Below are 17453 nucleotides of genomic sequence, written 5' to 3'. Positions count from 1 at the left end.
TTATATTTGTGTATACAGTAAATTCATGCATATAACTCTAATGTATAAACATTTTAAGGTCATGTATAAGTAGGGGTTAGCAAGAGGTTATTTATTTATTTATACAGATTTGGCAGCATTTCCCTCTAATGTTCACTAGTTTAGGGATAAAGTTTATAATTTCTATTATTTACTGATGATTTTTCCTTTAAGCATCAGATACTAAGGTTTGAGAAATATTTCTAAAAAAGAAAAATCATTACAGGTACCTAAATGATCTCTACACATTGGAACTGCGTCCAAACTCGAGTGTAATGGCATGGGATATCCCAGACACATATGGAGTGCCACCTCCTCCCAGAGAATCCCACACAGGAGTGGCTTACATGAGCAAAGACAAACCCAAATTAGTAATATATGGAGGAATGAGTGGCACCAGATTGGGAGATTTGTGGATCCTTGACGTTAGTAAGTTATCGTACTTTCTATGTAGTTCAATTAACCATTTTTCTGTTTTTGGAAAGGAAACTGCAGTTAAAACAAAAGCAGTTTGTTGATGTATGACATCACAGGTCTGAAAACTTAAACATTCAGACAATTATATCTAGTTTTTACCCGTTTGTATGCTGATATATGGAATGTCCACTGAGGTTTGTCATACAAAAATTGCTTCAAGGAGTTAGTTCCTAGCACAGCAGAACTTCACCTTTTTCCCCAATTACTTGAATTTTCTGGGTTTCTTTTGTTTACCCCCCCTCCCCATGTTATTAAAATCAGTATTGTCATTATTATTATTATTATTATTATTATTATTATTATTGACTTGGATTATCATGGTATTGACCTGATGCCACTAGGGATGGCATGTACTTACATAGCATGACTACTGTCATTTTCTGCATAAGCAACCCCCCCCCCCCCTCTCCCCAGGTCTATATTTGTCATTTGTTATTCTGTAACAAGTTTGCAATAGACTGTTTTCCTTGGTCTTACTCCATATTGGTAGTTTACAGCTCTGTGGAGTAATAATAGCATTTGTGGCATTTTTTCATTTTTGTCCTCCTTGGAGCTGGTGCACTTCCAGCCATAGCTCACAGATGGTATATTTTACCCTTGTTTATTTGTGGAAGCAATTCAAAAGCTCTTTCCTAAATGCCCACTGAGTCTAATCATCCTTCAAGATCTTTGCATCCATGACAAATTATTCCCATCACCCTGGCCCCTAATTTTTTTTTTATTAGTACACGTTCCCATCACCTGGCTCTCGGCCAAATTTCTTTATGACTTGGCAGTCATGTACTTGGATCCAGTGGGTTAATTGTCTATACACAGATGGCTCCACAAGTACTTAGTCACCAATAATTCAGTTACTGATTTTACCTATCTTGCCTGTTTATCCTTTTCTTTGATTCTAAGAATTTTTTTTTTTATCTTGTATTAATTTCAATAACATTTTAATTATTGTTATGACTATAATAATAGTAACAGCATCAATATTGATGGCATTAGTCGGGGGGGGGGGGGGGGATAAATAAAAATTTTACCCAAAAAGTGGTGGATGAGCACTTGAAGAGCCATCTTATGTGTAGAGATTTTACCAAACAGTATTACACTGAACTACATTTTCCTAGTTAATTGTCTACACTGATGACTCCATACATAACTAGTTCCAAGTGAGCCAATTATTAGTACTACCTCTCTGTCCTGTTTACCTTTTTCCTTGATTTTCAAAAATATTTTCTTTAATTTTTTAAATTGTAATGTCAATAATATGATAGTTTTAATGTCTATAATAATAAAGATAATAGTATTGATATTGATAGCATTAGTAATAAAATAAAGCAAGGGAGGTCACAAGGTATATTAACCCTTTTCTGACGGGTAGTATTCATAGAGGCCGGGGCTTCGCTTCCGGGGGCTTATGTCGTCGCCCTAGCATGCACGACCACTCATGCCAAATACCAGCATCCCATGCCGTTTCTTTGTAATACTACAAAGATATGTTGTATTTTCAGTTTTCATTATTTTCTAAAGTCTCTTCTTGCCAAACTTCCTGATAAATCGAGACTGAAGGGTATTTTTGTTGTTATATAGACCGTAATTGATCATTATTTGGTCTATAGTCCAAATAAAATAAGCAGTGTGCAGCATCATGGAGTTGAAATCGTTGGTTTGATGTGTGTGTGTGTGTGTGTTTTCTTTTCTTTCTTTCTTTCTTTCTTTCTTTCTTTCTTTCTTTCTATTTGTTGTTGCATGGTAAAAATGAGAAAGTGTTAAAACCTACTTAATCACACTTTCAGTGGCAGAAAAATAATCTTTTGCCATGAGTGTAACAAAAAAAAACTCATGGCATGTCCATACATACACTATGGCATGTGCATACGTGCCCCCCGGCAGGTGGTCCCGCCATGCCATGGCATGTGCGTACATGCCACCCGTCGGCAAAGGGTTAATTGACTCCTTAAGTGGCTAAGCATTTGCGGAGCCAGCTATGTGCAGAAAATTTTTGCTGAACAATTCTACAGTGAAGATTATATTTTCCTGGTGGCATTGTATTTACCCATTGGATCTGAATGCTTCACTGCCAATGCAGGGCCCAAAATACAGGCATTAGGTTTACTAGAGCATCCACTCTGCCAGGTGTGTGCCTTGTTGTAGGCCAGGCACGCACAAACACTCATATGTGGTGACAAGACCATGCCATCCCTTTACAGTGTTATTTTCTCTTTTTCAATTACTATATTTGTCATTTGATTTGCTTTATCCAAATGTTGATAGGCTGTTTTCCTTACACAGACTCCATATAATCTCTAAGTAGTCCTAACTCAATGCAATTTTAATAATAATAAGTAACACTGTTATATCAATTTTTTTTTTTTTTTTTTCTTCTTCTTCTTCCCCCCCACAACATTCAATTTCCTGTAATACAACCTGCACTGCTGGTCACACCGAGCAGGAATAGGATCATGAGCATGGAAACAGTGTCCTCCCTGGAGCTGGTGTTCTTCCATTCATGGCTTATGGATGTTATACTCCACAGTCATTTATCAATAAATATTGCAAGACCCCTGTCCTTTAAATGCCTGCTGAGTCTAATCACCCTCCAAGAGCAGCTTTGGATACTTGTGGTTAGTCATTCCCGTCACCCCAGCCTTCAGCCGAAATTCTCATGGCAGCAAGTTCCCGTCACCCTGATAGATAGATTAACCCATTGCCGACGGGTGGCATGTACGCACATGCCATGGCATGGCGGGACCATCTGCCGGGGGCACGTACGCACATGCCATAGAGTATGTATGGACATGCCATGATTTTTTTTTTTTTTTTTTTTTTTTTTTTTTTTTTTTTTTTTTTTTTTTTTCTTTTTTACAATCACGGCAAAAGATTATTTTTTTGCCAGTGAAAGTGTGATTTTAACAAAAGTTGGATTTTAACACTTTCTCATTTTTACCATGCAACAAACAAAAAAGATTGCAACAAACTGACGATTTCAACTCCATGATGCCGCACACTGCTTATTTTATTCGGACTATAGACCAAATAATGATCAACTATGTAGTCTATATAACAACAAAAATACCCTTCAGTCTCAATTTATCAGGAAGTTTGGCAAGTAGAGACTGTAAAAAATAATGAAAACTGAAAATACAACATATCTTCGTAGTGTTACGAAGAAATGGCATGGGATGCTGGTATTTGGCATGAGTGGTCGCGCATGCTAGGGCGACGATATAAGCCCCCGGAAGCGAGGCCCCGGCCTCTATGAATGCTAGCCGTCAGTTATGGGTTAAGAGAAATAAATTTTCTCTAAGAAAACTCTCTCTTCTTAGAACTGAAGAATAGTTATACTACCAATTATATTTATTTGTATTTCATAACTGACAATTTTAGGTCTACACGTGTATGGTTGTTTTTGTTCTTGATCTTCTTGTAGGTCTTCTTATTTTTCTTCTCCTTCTTCTTCTTCATCTTCCTCTTCTAACATTGCATAGGCATTAGATGTAGATATTCCTATTAACATGTCATAAAATCTCCATATTGGTTGTGATATAGCATTTATACATGGAAGGTAATGATATGCTTCTAGAATATGCAAGACAATTTCATTAACATTGATTTTTTACAGTCCAAGTATCATACCATTGATTAGGTATTTTTAATATAGAAAGACCTTATATAACTACTTTTACGTTTTAATGTATTTAAATGTATCGTATTTTGTATATTGATTTTTCTTAATGGAAGCATTTCTATAAAGAATGGAAAAATAAAAATGAAAGCCAGTTTCCTATTTAACAAAGTTGCTTAACCTCTCAATGACAGTATCAGAAATCTGTGTCACTGACTCCAATGACTCCTAGCAACCATCCTGCCATTTGGCCCAGGCGTCCACTACATGTAGTGGAACTTTCCGCCATTTGGCCCAGGCGTCCACTACATGTAGTGGAACTTTCCGCCATTTGGCCCAGGTGTCCACTACATGTAGGGGAACTTTCTGCCATTTAGCCCAGGAGTCCACTACATGTAGCGGAACTTTCTGCACGACTCACTTAGTGCGTCGCAACACCTATAGCCATATCCATCAAGATGAGTCAGTATATGGTGACAGCTATAGGTGTGGCCCGGCAGATACGGGTTAAAGAATAATGTTTTACACTAACTTATCGATTTCTTGCAGATACCATGACCTGGGAAAGGCCAACAGTAAGTGGTGTTCATCCTCTTCCAAGATCTCTGCATTCAGCCACTCTTTTGGGAAACAAAATGTTTGTCTTTGGAGGATGGGTTCCACTTGTTCTGGAGGAGTTGAAGGGACCCAACAATGAGAAGTCTGAGTGGAAATGCACAAACACTTTAGCATGTCTCAACCTTGGTAATATGAAAGTTCACTTCTTCTTTTTTATATATATATATATATAGAAATGTACTCACTGTGATGTCATTCACATGTGAAGCATTAGCACAAATTAGATTGTTAACCCACTCCTTACCAACTTGTTCCCCACGATGTAAATTATCCATTGCTGTGTATTACTGAACAGATTATTTATTTATTATTATTATATATTTTTATAATAATAATGATAATGAGGATCACAAAACACATGGTAAGGAAGAAACTCATCAAAGGGGATGGTTAGGTATCCACCATGTCAAAAAAAAAAATTCTCTCTTTCTCTTTCTCTCTTTCATTCACTCACTTACTCACCTACATATAGAGATAAATAGGTAGATACACATACATAGATACATGTGTGTGTATGTTGATTTCTTTCTCACTCTTTCACTCTCTCCACTTCCTCTTTCCTTTTCACATCCAAATCTTTCTTGTGGTTCTCAGACAACCCAAGCAGATGTATGAATCTCCCTAGTCACCAGAATTTATAATCCTTCCCCATCTCCCAAAAAAGGGATGAAGAGTGACTGCATCATACAAACCAGCATGCCATTGGTGGAACCTTAGAATGGTGATGCCAAACTTGTTTGGTTATTCTTGACTAAATCCAACCATAATGAGGTGCTCAAAACCAACCTTTGCTAAGCTATTTCCATTCATTTAAGGGTTATTAAATGGTTGTGCAATCATGTACAGATGTTGCAAGAATGTTGTGGCATATACATTTTCAAGTATTACCCACTTCTACTTTTTGGTTAAGGAATGGGTTAATGGTCATGCCTTTCCATAATTTCTAGAATATTTCTATAGGCTAAGTGATATGACAACCATAGCAGTAGCAAGTGCTTTTGTTCAAGTATTCTGAAATAGATGAGATAACACTATTGATTTACCTTTGGGGCCTACCTGACATTCATACCAGAAAAGATGGACTACTTCACTATCTTGTATTATTAAAGTAACTTTCAGGGAACAGTATTCCATCATGATTGCTTTATCTTAACTTTATATTTTTTAAACAAGGGTACTACTGTAGTACTCAAGTGAAGCTTATATTTTAGCATTGCTAAGCAGAAGTCAAAGAGGCTTTGTGGTGTGTGACAAAATAATACACATTACTGTCAGTAAAAGTGTAAAGTATCACATAAGCAGTACAGTTTTGTTTTATGTTCTTCTCTCCCCCTTCCAGAAAACATGGCTTGGGAAAATGCCATGATGGAGAAATTTGAGGACCAGATGCCTCGTGCTCGGGCTGGACACTGTTCTGTGGGGATACATTCAAGACTGTTTGTGTGGTCTGGCAGAGATGGATACAGGAAAGCTTGGAATAATCAAGTAGGTTGAATGATGCAATTGGATTGCTGTAGGATATGATAAGTTCATGAAAATGTAAGAGCAAGGAAAGGAGGAATTCCAGCATCATTCAAGTAGTAAGAGAGGAAACACTTAAAACGGAAACACAGTGGATTTGTGGAAAGTGAGAAGTAATTGGACTTTCCTCATGCTTTTTCTTTGCAGAAATAAATATCATACATTGATGTGTGACACCTGGTTTGACCACTCAAGAAATAGTTAAGTTTGATTTGTTGCTGCTGTCATATTAATGCATAATTTTCATTACACTTGACTAAACTCCCTAGTTTTCCCACAGCCTCATTATTATGTGTTCGTAAGTTTTACTTTACTTTCTAATAAGGCTTTGGTAATTTTTCAGGTTTGCTGCAAAGACTTATGGTACCTGGAGACAAGTGTACCTGGATCACCAGGTAGAGTCCAGCTTGTTAGAGCATCCACTACTACCCTAGAAGTGTGCTGGGGTGCCACACCTTGTGCAGATGCTTACCTGCTTCAGGTATTTTCTTCTGAAAAGTTTGATTATAGACCATAGGTTAATAAGTTGAATCAGCTTGTTCGTTTAACCCGTTATTCCCGGGCATAAGAATTCACTGAGAGTAATTAAGATCTAGTGATATCTGGCAACGGCCAGACAGTGGGCGCGGGAGTCCGCTGTGTGAAGCCGAACGTCCCGCTCCACTTGCTCTGGCGCGTCGCCGCACGCACAAGCTTACCCTGCCGAGAAACACATTTTCTATGACGTGACTGCACGTGAACCGGCAATAACAGGTTAATGTCAAAACATAAGATCATATTAGCATTAAAATGGGATTAATATCCATGGCTGTTGACAGGGCTAGGTCAATTTATTTGTCGTATCAGTTCACACACACACACACACACACACACACACACACACACACACACACACACACACACACACACACACACACACACACACACACACACACAAGTTCCATTTATGTTCATATCATTATGGTCAATATTTCATTTTGGTGAGCTGTTTTCAAACACTGACAGCAGTGTTCTTTTATGATTTTCTTTGCACATAAATGGCTCCATAAGTGCTCAGCCACTAGGAAGTCCATTAGTAAGTATACAACCTCACCAGATTTTTCCTTTCATTGAGTTTTCAGGGTTGTCTTCTGCCTCTCCTTTTGATGCTATTAATATCAGTTTTGTTATTATGATTATTATAATGTTATTAACAATATGAATAGTAATAAGGAAGAAACTAAATTTTCAAAAAATTAAGAGAAAGCATAAACAGATCAGACAGGTAGAACTAGTAATGGACTCAATGACAGTATCAGAAATCTCTTGGCGTCACTGACTCCAGGGACTTACGGCAACCATCCTGCCATTTGGCCCAGGAGTCCGCTACATGTAGTGGAACTTTCCACTCTTCGTGACACTTATATCTGTATGAGTATGATGAGCCAGTTTGTTACGTCAGTTATAGGTGTGGCCTGGCAGATACAGGTTAAGCACTTGTGAGAGCCATCTATGTATGAAGACAACTAGTAACTAACTAGATAGGTAGTATTAGTAATTTCTCAATGGTTACTAAATACTTGTGTAGTCATCTTTATGCAGAGACAATTAATAAACTAAGCTGAATTTGAGCATGACATTTGTGCAAGCCATCCCTGGCAGCCTCATGTTAAAATTGCTGTGATTATTTTGATTTTAATTATTATTATTATGTTGATACTAAAAACAATAATAGTGATAAAGTTAGTAGCCCTTCTTTCCAAAAATTCAAGAAATGAGGTGAACTGGTCAGGTAGTCTTAGTATTTAAACCACATGTATATCCGTCATAATAAACCACTAGATCTGCCAGGTACAGCTATACATGTGGCAATGCGGGAAGTTCTACTATATGTAGCAGACTCAAGTTCCAAAGGGCAGGATGGTTGTGTGGGGTAGAATGAGTGATGATTAGAAATATTAACATAACAGCTGCCTCTAGTCATACTGGATATTTTTATTTGCAGATTCAGAAGTATGACATCCCAACCCCAGCTTCAACAGTCCCAACTCCAACAACTCCCACCAGCACTCCTGCCACCACCAGCTTACCCTTGACTCCAGCCAACAAGCCCATCACCCTCACCCAAACTGTTTTGAGACCAGCAACACCCGGAGCTGTAACACCCTTGACTCCCACCACACCACAGACGATAAGAGGTCAGTTTTGCGTAGTCTTGTATTGTTGTTAGGATGAACCTGTGATTGTATTCTGTTGGCAGATCTTGAACTGTGTAGCCAGTGAAAGAATAAGTATATCAAGATGAAAGAAAGCTGTTTAAAATATTTAAAAGAGCATATTGCATATTATCTATTCAACAGCTGGTGGAAATATTGTAAGAGTTCGTGCCCCAGGAACAGGACAAATCAAAGTAATAGGAACTGGAGGTCAGACTACACAGATTCTACGTGGTGGATTGCCAGCAACAACAACTGCAACTTCACAAGGTGGAATGTCTGGCATTGCAGCCCTAGCAGCTGCTGCTGCAGCAACACAAAAAATTACAACCAGTACTGGAACAACAACTTCTCCAACAACAGTTAAAGTTGTACAACCAACAACACTTGTTACGCCTCAAGGTGTGAAAGTTGCAACAACTATAGCTGGCCAAACTGTGAGATTGGTGTCACCATCGGGACAAGTAAGGATATCTTAGTTTTCATGGAAAAGTTAAAATCAAGTTGAAAATTATTTTACATAGTATATTAATCTAGTCTTTATATATTCATTAATGAGATTACATTATCATATTTTCTTACAGGTGTTGAACACCCAGGGTACCACAGTTGCAGGGCAAAGTGGCAAGCAGTTTATACTCCAAAAAAGTGGTGTCCCTGGATCTCAACCACAAATTGTAACTCTGGTCAAGACAAGTAAAGGTCTGACTCCAGTAAGTAAATGAGAAGCAAAATTTGTTTGTAAAATATCTTGTTCCCCTCTTTTCCTTCCACAGTATATGGATAGCAGAAGTGGTAGATATCCATTTATTTTTTATTTATTTATTTTTTTTTTTTTTTTTTTCAGCTATGATCTGGCGCACACATATTAATTTCATTGTGTATATTTATTTATTGTTTACATCCATCTGTATATTTTGCTTTTGTAAACTTTGCATTATTATTATCATTATTATTTACAGATGTCCAAAGTGAATTTGGTTCAGAGTAAGGCTGGTGTAGGTGGGCAGGGAGCAACCATAGTGAAGCTGGTCACAACACAGGCAGGAGGTCCTGGCAAACCCATTATGACCACATCAACCACACAACCAGGGCAGATCCTAAGCCTGCCAAGCGGGACACAGACTGCTGGGAAAACTGTCATACAAGGGCAGAATATTGTTATTGCTAAACAACAGGTAATTTTATTTAATTGTTTTATGGTTTGGGTTTTACATGTCTGGACATTGACAGTCACCTAAATGATAACGGGTTCTGTACAAAATGATCAGATAATGTAAAATTCAATTACAGACCCTTGAGTTTTGTTTGTCTTCTATCTCCCCCCCCCCCTTCAATTTGACTTTTTAGAAAATATCTGTATGTGACTGAAAAGAGTTATCTGATAAAGTTTCTTAAGAATACCAATTATGCCGAATGATCCCTCTTTTCAATAACTTGATTTAGTTCCTTTATTTTATATAAGGAAAATTTTTCTTGAAATCCAGTAAATGAGGAAACCTTCTAACCTTTATTTGTTAAAAGTAGATGGATTTAATGTAAACCAATTTTGAATATCATAATAAACATGACAGTCTACAGTCCTACCATGTATAATTAGTGAATGAGTTGAGTTTTATATAATTTCAATTACATGTTGCATTGCATTTGTATTTCTGTATTATGTGTAAAGTTAAGGACTAAGTATATAGCAAACAGCAATGACAAAGAATTAGGGTAGTTAACTTGTCAGGATCATTCCATACTGTTTGCCATCAAATATTAGAGACCACCAAACTGTCATTAGGAATCGTGTTGTCACCATAGTGTACATGGCATGAAAATACATGCTTGCGCACGAAATATAGTCCAGGCATGCCATGGCATGTATGTACACACAATGGGTTAGGTACCAAAGGGTAATGAGATGAATGTAACAAAAGAGCTGATATTAATGTAGAAGAAAAAAGTGGAGACTGGGGATGATGGTTTCCTTTTTTGAAAAGTGGTTGAAGGTTGTAGCTTTTGCAAGATGTATTCTTAACATGCAAAAAGTTTTGGTTAGTAGCTAATAAGTATACAGGTTTTAGGATAAAATATATATTTTACCTTTCTGTACAGAATGAAATTAATATTTTTTATCTTGAAGTTTTGTATTAGAAATGGAATAATTTTTGTATTTGAAAAATGCAACATACTAATTTTGATTTATGAATTTAAAGCTTGGTACCACGACTGTAGGCGGAAAGCAGACCATAGTAATCACAAAGCCAGGAGCTGCTGGAACTAGTGTTGTGCGACCACAGACCTCTCAGATTATTGTTGTTACCACTGCATCAGCCATCAGAACACTACAAACAGGCACAACCACTACAATGGCCACTGGCCAACCTGCTCAGGTATAGTATTTTACAGTCATACTAACAAGTGTCCCTAATATTTAAGAGAATTGCCGCTAGATTACTCAGATTCAGTGTAAGTAAGGTTCTTAGTTAATTGCTACAGTATTAATGTTTAAAACTTACATGGTGTTGTAGGTGTCAGCTGGTGGAGGTGTGAAGATGATTGTGGTATCATCTGGTGGTGTGGCTGGCACCACAACCACACAGGCTGTCACCAAGCCCATGACTATTACTGTGGCTGGACAGGCAGGACAGACTGGTGCCACCACCAAGACAGTCACCATAGCTGCCAAAAGTGGCACTCCTAGCACCACAACTCTCCTCAACACTGGGTCAGGTCAGATTATTGCTGTACCTGCTCAGGGTCTGCTGCAGTCAGGGCAGCAGGTGAGCACAATGTCACAGGCCACAAGTTGGACTCTTTTATTTTTCTATATTTTAGATATATATTTGTATGATGTATGTAAAGTATAATCAGAAATGCTTTTATTTGTATGAAACACCCCACCATATTTTAAAGAGTTTGCACAAACATAGCAAGTGTTACAAAATATATCAGGCTAGGAAATTTTATTAGTGACATACAAAAAAAAGGCTAGAAAACTGATATGAGGGGCACTGGAATTATTCGTGACTCAACTTGTATGGCAGGGTAAGTTAAGTAAGTAAGCTTAAGGTACTTCTAAGGTCAAATGTAGTATTTGATACAAATTTCAAATTTAAATGATCATCTTTAAGAGGAAATTTTATGAAAATATTCTCCCAAAATTTATTATTTGTATTTTAATGTTTCAGTCTCTTACAATTGGAGGAAAACCTGTAACAGTACAAGTAACTACAGCTGGAGGTCAAAAGACTGTGACTTTAGTCACATCCCAGGCTGCCAGCAGTGCAACTACATCCACAACTTCTAGTACTAGTACTTCAAGTACAGCAACCACAAATCAACCAACAACGTCAATTGGCAGTGCAGGGGACGGCCCAGTTACCTCAGATGCTGCTCTTGCCGCTCTGGCAGCTGAGGCAGGCCTGATAATGCCATCAGGGGAAGGAGAACAGGGTAATGAACATGTGGCTGCAGTTGGAACCCAGCAGGATCAGTCGGAGAAGAGTGGGTCATCTCAAAATACATCTGAGGAAGTAATGGAAACAAATGCTTCATCAGAAACATCAAAACAGTCAATAGCAAGTAATTCAGAAAATCTAGATGATATTGATACAAAAAGAACTGAAGGAAACACGCTAACAAATGTTGAAGGCGAAAATGCAATTAAACAAGAACCCATGGATACTGGTGACGGGACTGGGGAAGCAAGCTGTGCAGGACAGGCAGCAGGTGGTGTGGGTGAGGCTGGTGAGCCAACAGATCCATTAGCGACCTTAGCATCTGCAGCTATCAACTCCTCCCTTAGCACAACAACGCCCACTATCAAAAATGAAGATACCACAACGACACTTGCTAATGGCATAAAACAAGAAACGGTGAGAGTTTTAGTCTGTTTGTTCATTTTATATAAGGGATTGGGCCTTGCAAAAGATGGCCAACATTTGTGGACAGTAAATATTTTTAGGGTATATTGCCTGCTTAAAATAACCAATTTTATAATATTTATTTCTTTATTTTATTATTGTTATGCTATTACAGAATGCTCATTATATTTCTTGGATAGAATATTTGAAAATAGAGGTTAATAACTTAAGTTTGCATAATACGTCATTCTTTTGTCATATTGTATATATGAAGTGTGGGAGGAGATAAACCTGAAAATAAAGGTTTAAATCCTGATAGAATCTCAGAAAAAATGCATCTTGCTTTCTCTCTCTCTCCCTCCCTCCCTCCCTCCCTCCCTCCCTCCCTCCCTCCCTCCCCTCCTCTTAGATGCTTAGTATATTGGCTTGAGTGGATGTTTTGAAATATATTTAGTAATAAATTCTCTTTTACATAGTACTGCATATACTGAGGCCATTCTTGCTAATGTTGAATATATTATAAAGTTTCTGCCTCATACCATTTTATGCCCTTATGCTCTCTCAGTTGACAAAAGTCATTTTTGTAATTTAGGAATTAATTCAAATTTGAATATTGACATTACTAATAGCAATATAAAATTAGGGAAAATACTTCTGAAAATCAAAGTATAGGGTAAATTATTGAGAAATGTGTACTAGTAGTTGGCTCATTTTTAACTAAGTACTTGTGGAGTCATCTATGTGAAAAGAATTAATGTTTATTTAATTATTACATCTGCTTCTTCTCTTTCTTCTTTATCTTAGGAGTGTAGAGTAATATCATAGTGTAAAGAAGTTCTCTAAAGCATTTACTTTAGGACTACTGAAGTATTCACATCTTTTACAGAGTGAAATAAAGAAGCCAGAAGAAGAGTGGTATGATGTTGGCATCATCAGAGGAACGGTTTGTACAGTCCAAGCCTACTATTTGCCCACAGAAGCAGATTCTCTCAAAAATGAATCCTATACTGATGCCGAGGGAGAGGTTACAGAAAGAAAAGCAAGTGGGATTGAAGTCAAGTTACAACCTGGCACTGCATATAAATTCAGAGTTGCTGGAATTAATCCCTGTGGACGGGGTCCATGGAGTGAAGTTTCAGCCTTCAAAACTTGTTTACCTGGTTATCCAGGAGCACCATCAGCTATTAAAATTTCTAAATCTGCAGAAGGTGCACATTTATCATGGGAACCCCCACAAAATGCTGCCGGTGACATTGTGGAATATTCTGTTTATTTGGCAATTAGAAATGCAGCAACTCAACAGCAGGTGGGTAAAAAGGTAAACTTCACTTGGATTTTCTTTTTTGAAAATGTAAATAGTGCAACAATAATGCAGGTTCAAATACAGGTGACATTACTGACTCTCGCCCTCTCCTCTCTCTTCCGTGTCCCTTCTCCGCATTAACACCATCTTCCTCTACTCTTTCCTTCTCTTATATTGTTTAGTAGTTTTTGTAAAAAAAATCTGTACTTCCTGTTTTTATTACAGGATGCTAATAATGGTGGAGCTCATCTGGCATTTGTTCGTGTGTATTGTGGTGCCAGCAACCAGTGTACAGTGCTCAACACACAACTTGGAGCAGCACATATCGATACAACCAATAAACCAGCAATCATATTTAGAATAGCAGCTAGAAATGACAAAGGATATGGCCCTGCTACACAAGTTAGGTGGTTACAGGGTAAGTTGAATTTAAAGATTTTTCTGGGGAGGAGGGTTATGTACAACATGTAAATATGTATTTATTTATATATATATATATATATATATATATATATATATATATATATATATATATATATATATATATATATATAAATATATATATATATAGAAATATATATATATATAGAAATATATATATATATATATATATATATATATATATATATATATATATATATATATATATATATATATATATATATGTGCATGCATGCACATAAGCATTTTTATATACATGAAGAGTTAGGCTATATCTTTTTTTTTTTTATGTCAACTTTATAAATGTTAAATTTCAGACTCTGTTGTGGGTGGATCAGCTGGAGGACCAAAAGTAGTCATGAGAAGACCTGCCACAGATAACCGTTCTCCAGTTACTGTTAAAAAATTCAAGGCAGATGGAGAGCCTATGCTATAGTGCTTAGCAGGAACCACCTCCGTTTGAGTTAGCTGCCATATGACCCGGTGTATTAGGGGAGGGGGATTGTCTTTGGCCAGGGGAATGAACCTTCTGGACATTAAGTGCCAAAGATAAGGATGAGATTACCCAGTGTAGTGTTATTCCGGGTTAGAGTTTGAGGCCCCAGAGTGTGTGCCTGTGTGTGTGTGTGTGTGTTTGCGTAGACAATTTGTGCAACTGGTATTATGAGGGGTCTTGGGCAGTCACACATATAAAAAGCTTTTTCTGAAGTTGAGCAATGGGAGGAGCATAAGTTATCTCTCTTGCACGAAGTAGTGCATGGTGACTTGCTGTGACCCACTTTTTCTATGCTCCCACTCTTCCCCCCCCCCCCCTTCCTTTCTTTTCTTTTCTTTCATTTTCATTCTCATTCTCATTTTTGTGATGTAATTACTTTTATCTCCCTTCCATTTCACCGGTAAGTGTTGCTACTTTATGATCTGAACCAAATATATGTTGCAAAGTGATAAAAGGGTCCTGAGTACCCCATGACTTCATTTTATTTATATACTACATTAATGTACATTTAAGGTCCATCCAAACTGTTAATTTCGTGTAAATGTTTGTCGCTGCTTTCTACCCATAGGATATAAGTATTCTTTATGGCATTCAATGAATGCTCAAAGTAATGTTTTCCAAAGTTAAGAACTTTGTATGCCAGCATACTCTATTCTCCATGTGTCATGGAGAAAACCTTTACCTGAAAAGTGACACCCTGTTCTCTGGAGCAGCATGTTGTATATACTGTGAAGTTGGTAAGAGGTTGAACCTCTTAAAAAGTGTTGAGCAGCATTGATGTCCCAGAGGCTGCATTCCTTATTAGTGGACCCTTGCTCTGATCTCAGGGTGTGTATGAACCACCGGTAGAGTTGTACACCTAACCAAAACTCCACTTGGCCTTAGTAAGCTACAGTCATGAGCTAGGCAATGCCATTAAACCCTTTTGTCACCAGTCCATCTCATCTCCATCTTCCTGTAACAGTAATCATTCTTTCATTACTGGTCCTCCAAATGTCTTCATGTTATTAAATAATTAGTGATATAGGTAAAGCAGCCATTTATTTTTACACCCAAAGGACAATGTGGCTCATGCTTGATTTTACTGCACTAAACTTTTTAAAATTCTCTCCTGCATATCACCTTCCTCTTACATGCGAAATGAGTCGGCTCTATAGTGTTAATGCATTCATCATTGTAGATATCACTCCTCCCACCCTCAACCCTGCCTGTAAGGTTATTGCAAACTAGAGAAGGATGCATGTTGATGTTCCTTAAAACAACACTTTGTATTTGGTGCCGGCAGCCCCTGGATCCCCTAGCTACTACTTTTATCATAATTGTTTTTGTTTTTCTTTTCTTTTTCTTTTTTTCTTTTTTCTTTTTTTTTTTCTTTCTTTTTTTGAGGAGAGTACAAACAAAACAGTAGGAACAAGTGTGACGTCTCTGAGTTTTGACTGGCCAGACTCAAAGAGTGGATTCAAGAGTGTTTTCCACTTTCTTCCAGGCTTCTCCATGCCTCCTGCCAGTGAACATGAGAGATAAACCTTGTCATAAATTGCAAGAAATGCTCCACCCTTTTCACGTGGAGGACTGCAAATTTTTTTTATGTGCTTCTCAATACTTTTTAATTTGATGAATATACATGCTTAGACATATATATTATCATAACTTCATAAAGTTAGATGGAGTTGTCTCTTTGTACATACAGATTATCCAACGTTTGTTTTCCATTTCTGTAAGAGGAACACACGGTTCATTATGCAATGACAGCCTGGATGGGAAATGGCCACAGTACCTGACCAGATATTAACAAAGAATATGATGTAAGATGGGTTTCATCTACTATAAAGCTGTTTTGCAAACCCATCTTCCATCAGTGAAAACTTTGGTAACACAATTTCTCTAGGCTGTAAGTAAATTTAGCAGTGAAAAATAATTGAAAAAACAATAATCTATTGAAAATGCTTTTAAATCTTTAATATTTTATTTTTCAAAGAAGAATAAAACGAACTATTGAAATAGTGAAAAGATCATTTGTTTGATATTATCCTTATCTTTACTCTTGCTTCTACTTAAAAAAAAAAAAAAAATGCGATTAGAAATTACTTTGGCAATGTTATTCTCCAAATTGTGATTGTGTATTCTCTGTTAAAAAAAGACACTGTAAGATGATAATGAACAAATATGTTGGCAGATTTGTGAATTATGATGTGACTGATTTAATAAAATTATTAAGTTTTGAACCAATTAATGAAAGTAATAGTGATAGTATGCAACTGGCACATCACATGTTTACTAACAGAGAAACAAGTCATAGGTGTGCAATATGAACATAATGATTTGAGATCTTGTTTCTGTTTACTAGGCAATGAAAATCTGCCCTATTCACTCCACACACTTATACTTTAGACTAACAATGCATTTGAACATATGTATTATCCACCTACTTTGCAGTATACAGATAACAAAATGAATAGATGTTATTATGGTCCTTCATAATTGTTTCTCCAGAAATATTTTTTTAAGCATAAGATTTATATTCAGATTACCTACTTGGTCTGTGAATTTATGAACAGGACTTCAATCAATGACAGATGAATTTAAAGAAATTGTGGTAACCTCACACAGTGAAAAAATAATAATTATGTACAGTGACATCAAAATTAAATAGAGTATACCTTATTTCAATTTAAAATTTTGAAACCTACTGGTTGTTTTTATCAAAAGTAAAATAAGGAATACAGTCCTCACAGTATATTAATAAGACTACTGGGTAATGACTTCATTCTTGTTTATATACATATCTAAGATAATCCCCCAATCCCTTGCTCGTTGCTGTGAGAAGATGGGAGCTGAGGCCCAATGTAGGGGATCACCCCTTCCTTGGTCCTCAGCCTCCGCCTCAACTAGTTTTGCATGGTCTTTTCTCCTTTCCTTT

At 37.0% G+C, this 17453-nt stretch overlaps 1 protein-coding gene across 3 annotated transcripts in view; it reads left to right on the top strand.

Moving 5' to 3' along the window:
• Positions 1–16545, top strand: part of LOC119580822 (host cell factor-like) — a 26451-nt gene extending 9906 nt beyond the window's left edge. Inside the window, exons 4-17 of one of the 3 annotated variants that reach the window (XM_037928956.1) lie at positions 245–447; positions 4658–4852; positions 6066–6211; positions 6591–6728; positions 8232–8424; positions 8587–8906; positions 9027–9155; positions 9405–9620; positions 10644–10820; positions 10959–11210; positions 11619–12305; positions 13180–13611; positions 13822–14014; positions 14355–16545. In XM_037928956.1, coding sequence (XP_037784884.1) covers positions 245–447; positions 4658–4852; positions 6066–6211; positions 6591–6728; positions 8232–8424; positions 8587–8906; positions 9027–9155; positions 9405–9620; positions 10644–10820; positions 10959–11210; positions 11619–12305; positions 13180–13611; positions 13822–14014; positions 14355–14473 — 3400 coding nt within the window. In that variant the 3' untranslated portion in view covers positions 14474–16545. The remainder of the gene's footprint in view (positions 1–244; positions 448–4657; positions 4853–6065; positions 6212–6590; positions 6729–8231; positions 8425–8586; positions 8907–9026; positions 9156–9404; positions 9621–10643; positions 10821–10958; positions 11211–11618; positions 12306–13179; positions 13612–13821; positions 14015–14354) is intronic. The other 2 variants (XM_037928957.1, XM_037928958.1) reach the window with 2 other exon arrangements.
• The last annotated feature ends 908 nt before the right edge of the window (positions 16546–17453 follow it).

The sequence above is a fragment of the Penaeus monodon genome, chromosome 14, assembly GCF_015228065.2.
Source record: "Penaeus monodon isolate SGIC_2016 chromosome 14, NSTDA_Pmon_1, whole genome shotgun sequence".
NCBI classification, from domain to species: domain Eukaryota; kingdom Metazoa; phylum Arthropoda; class Malacostraca; order Decapoda; family Penaeidae; genus Penaeus; species Penaeus monodon.
Note: the sequence above shows the minus strand (reverse complement) of the source record. Positions and strands in the feature narration are given on the sequence as shown.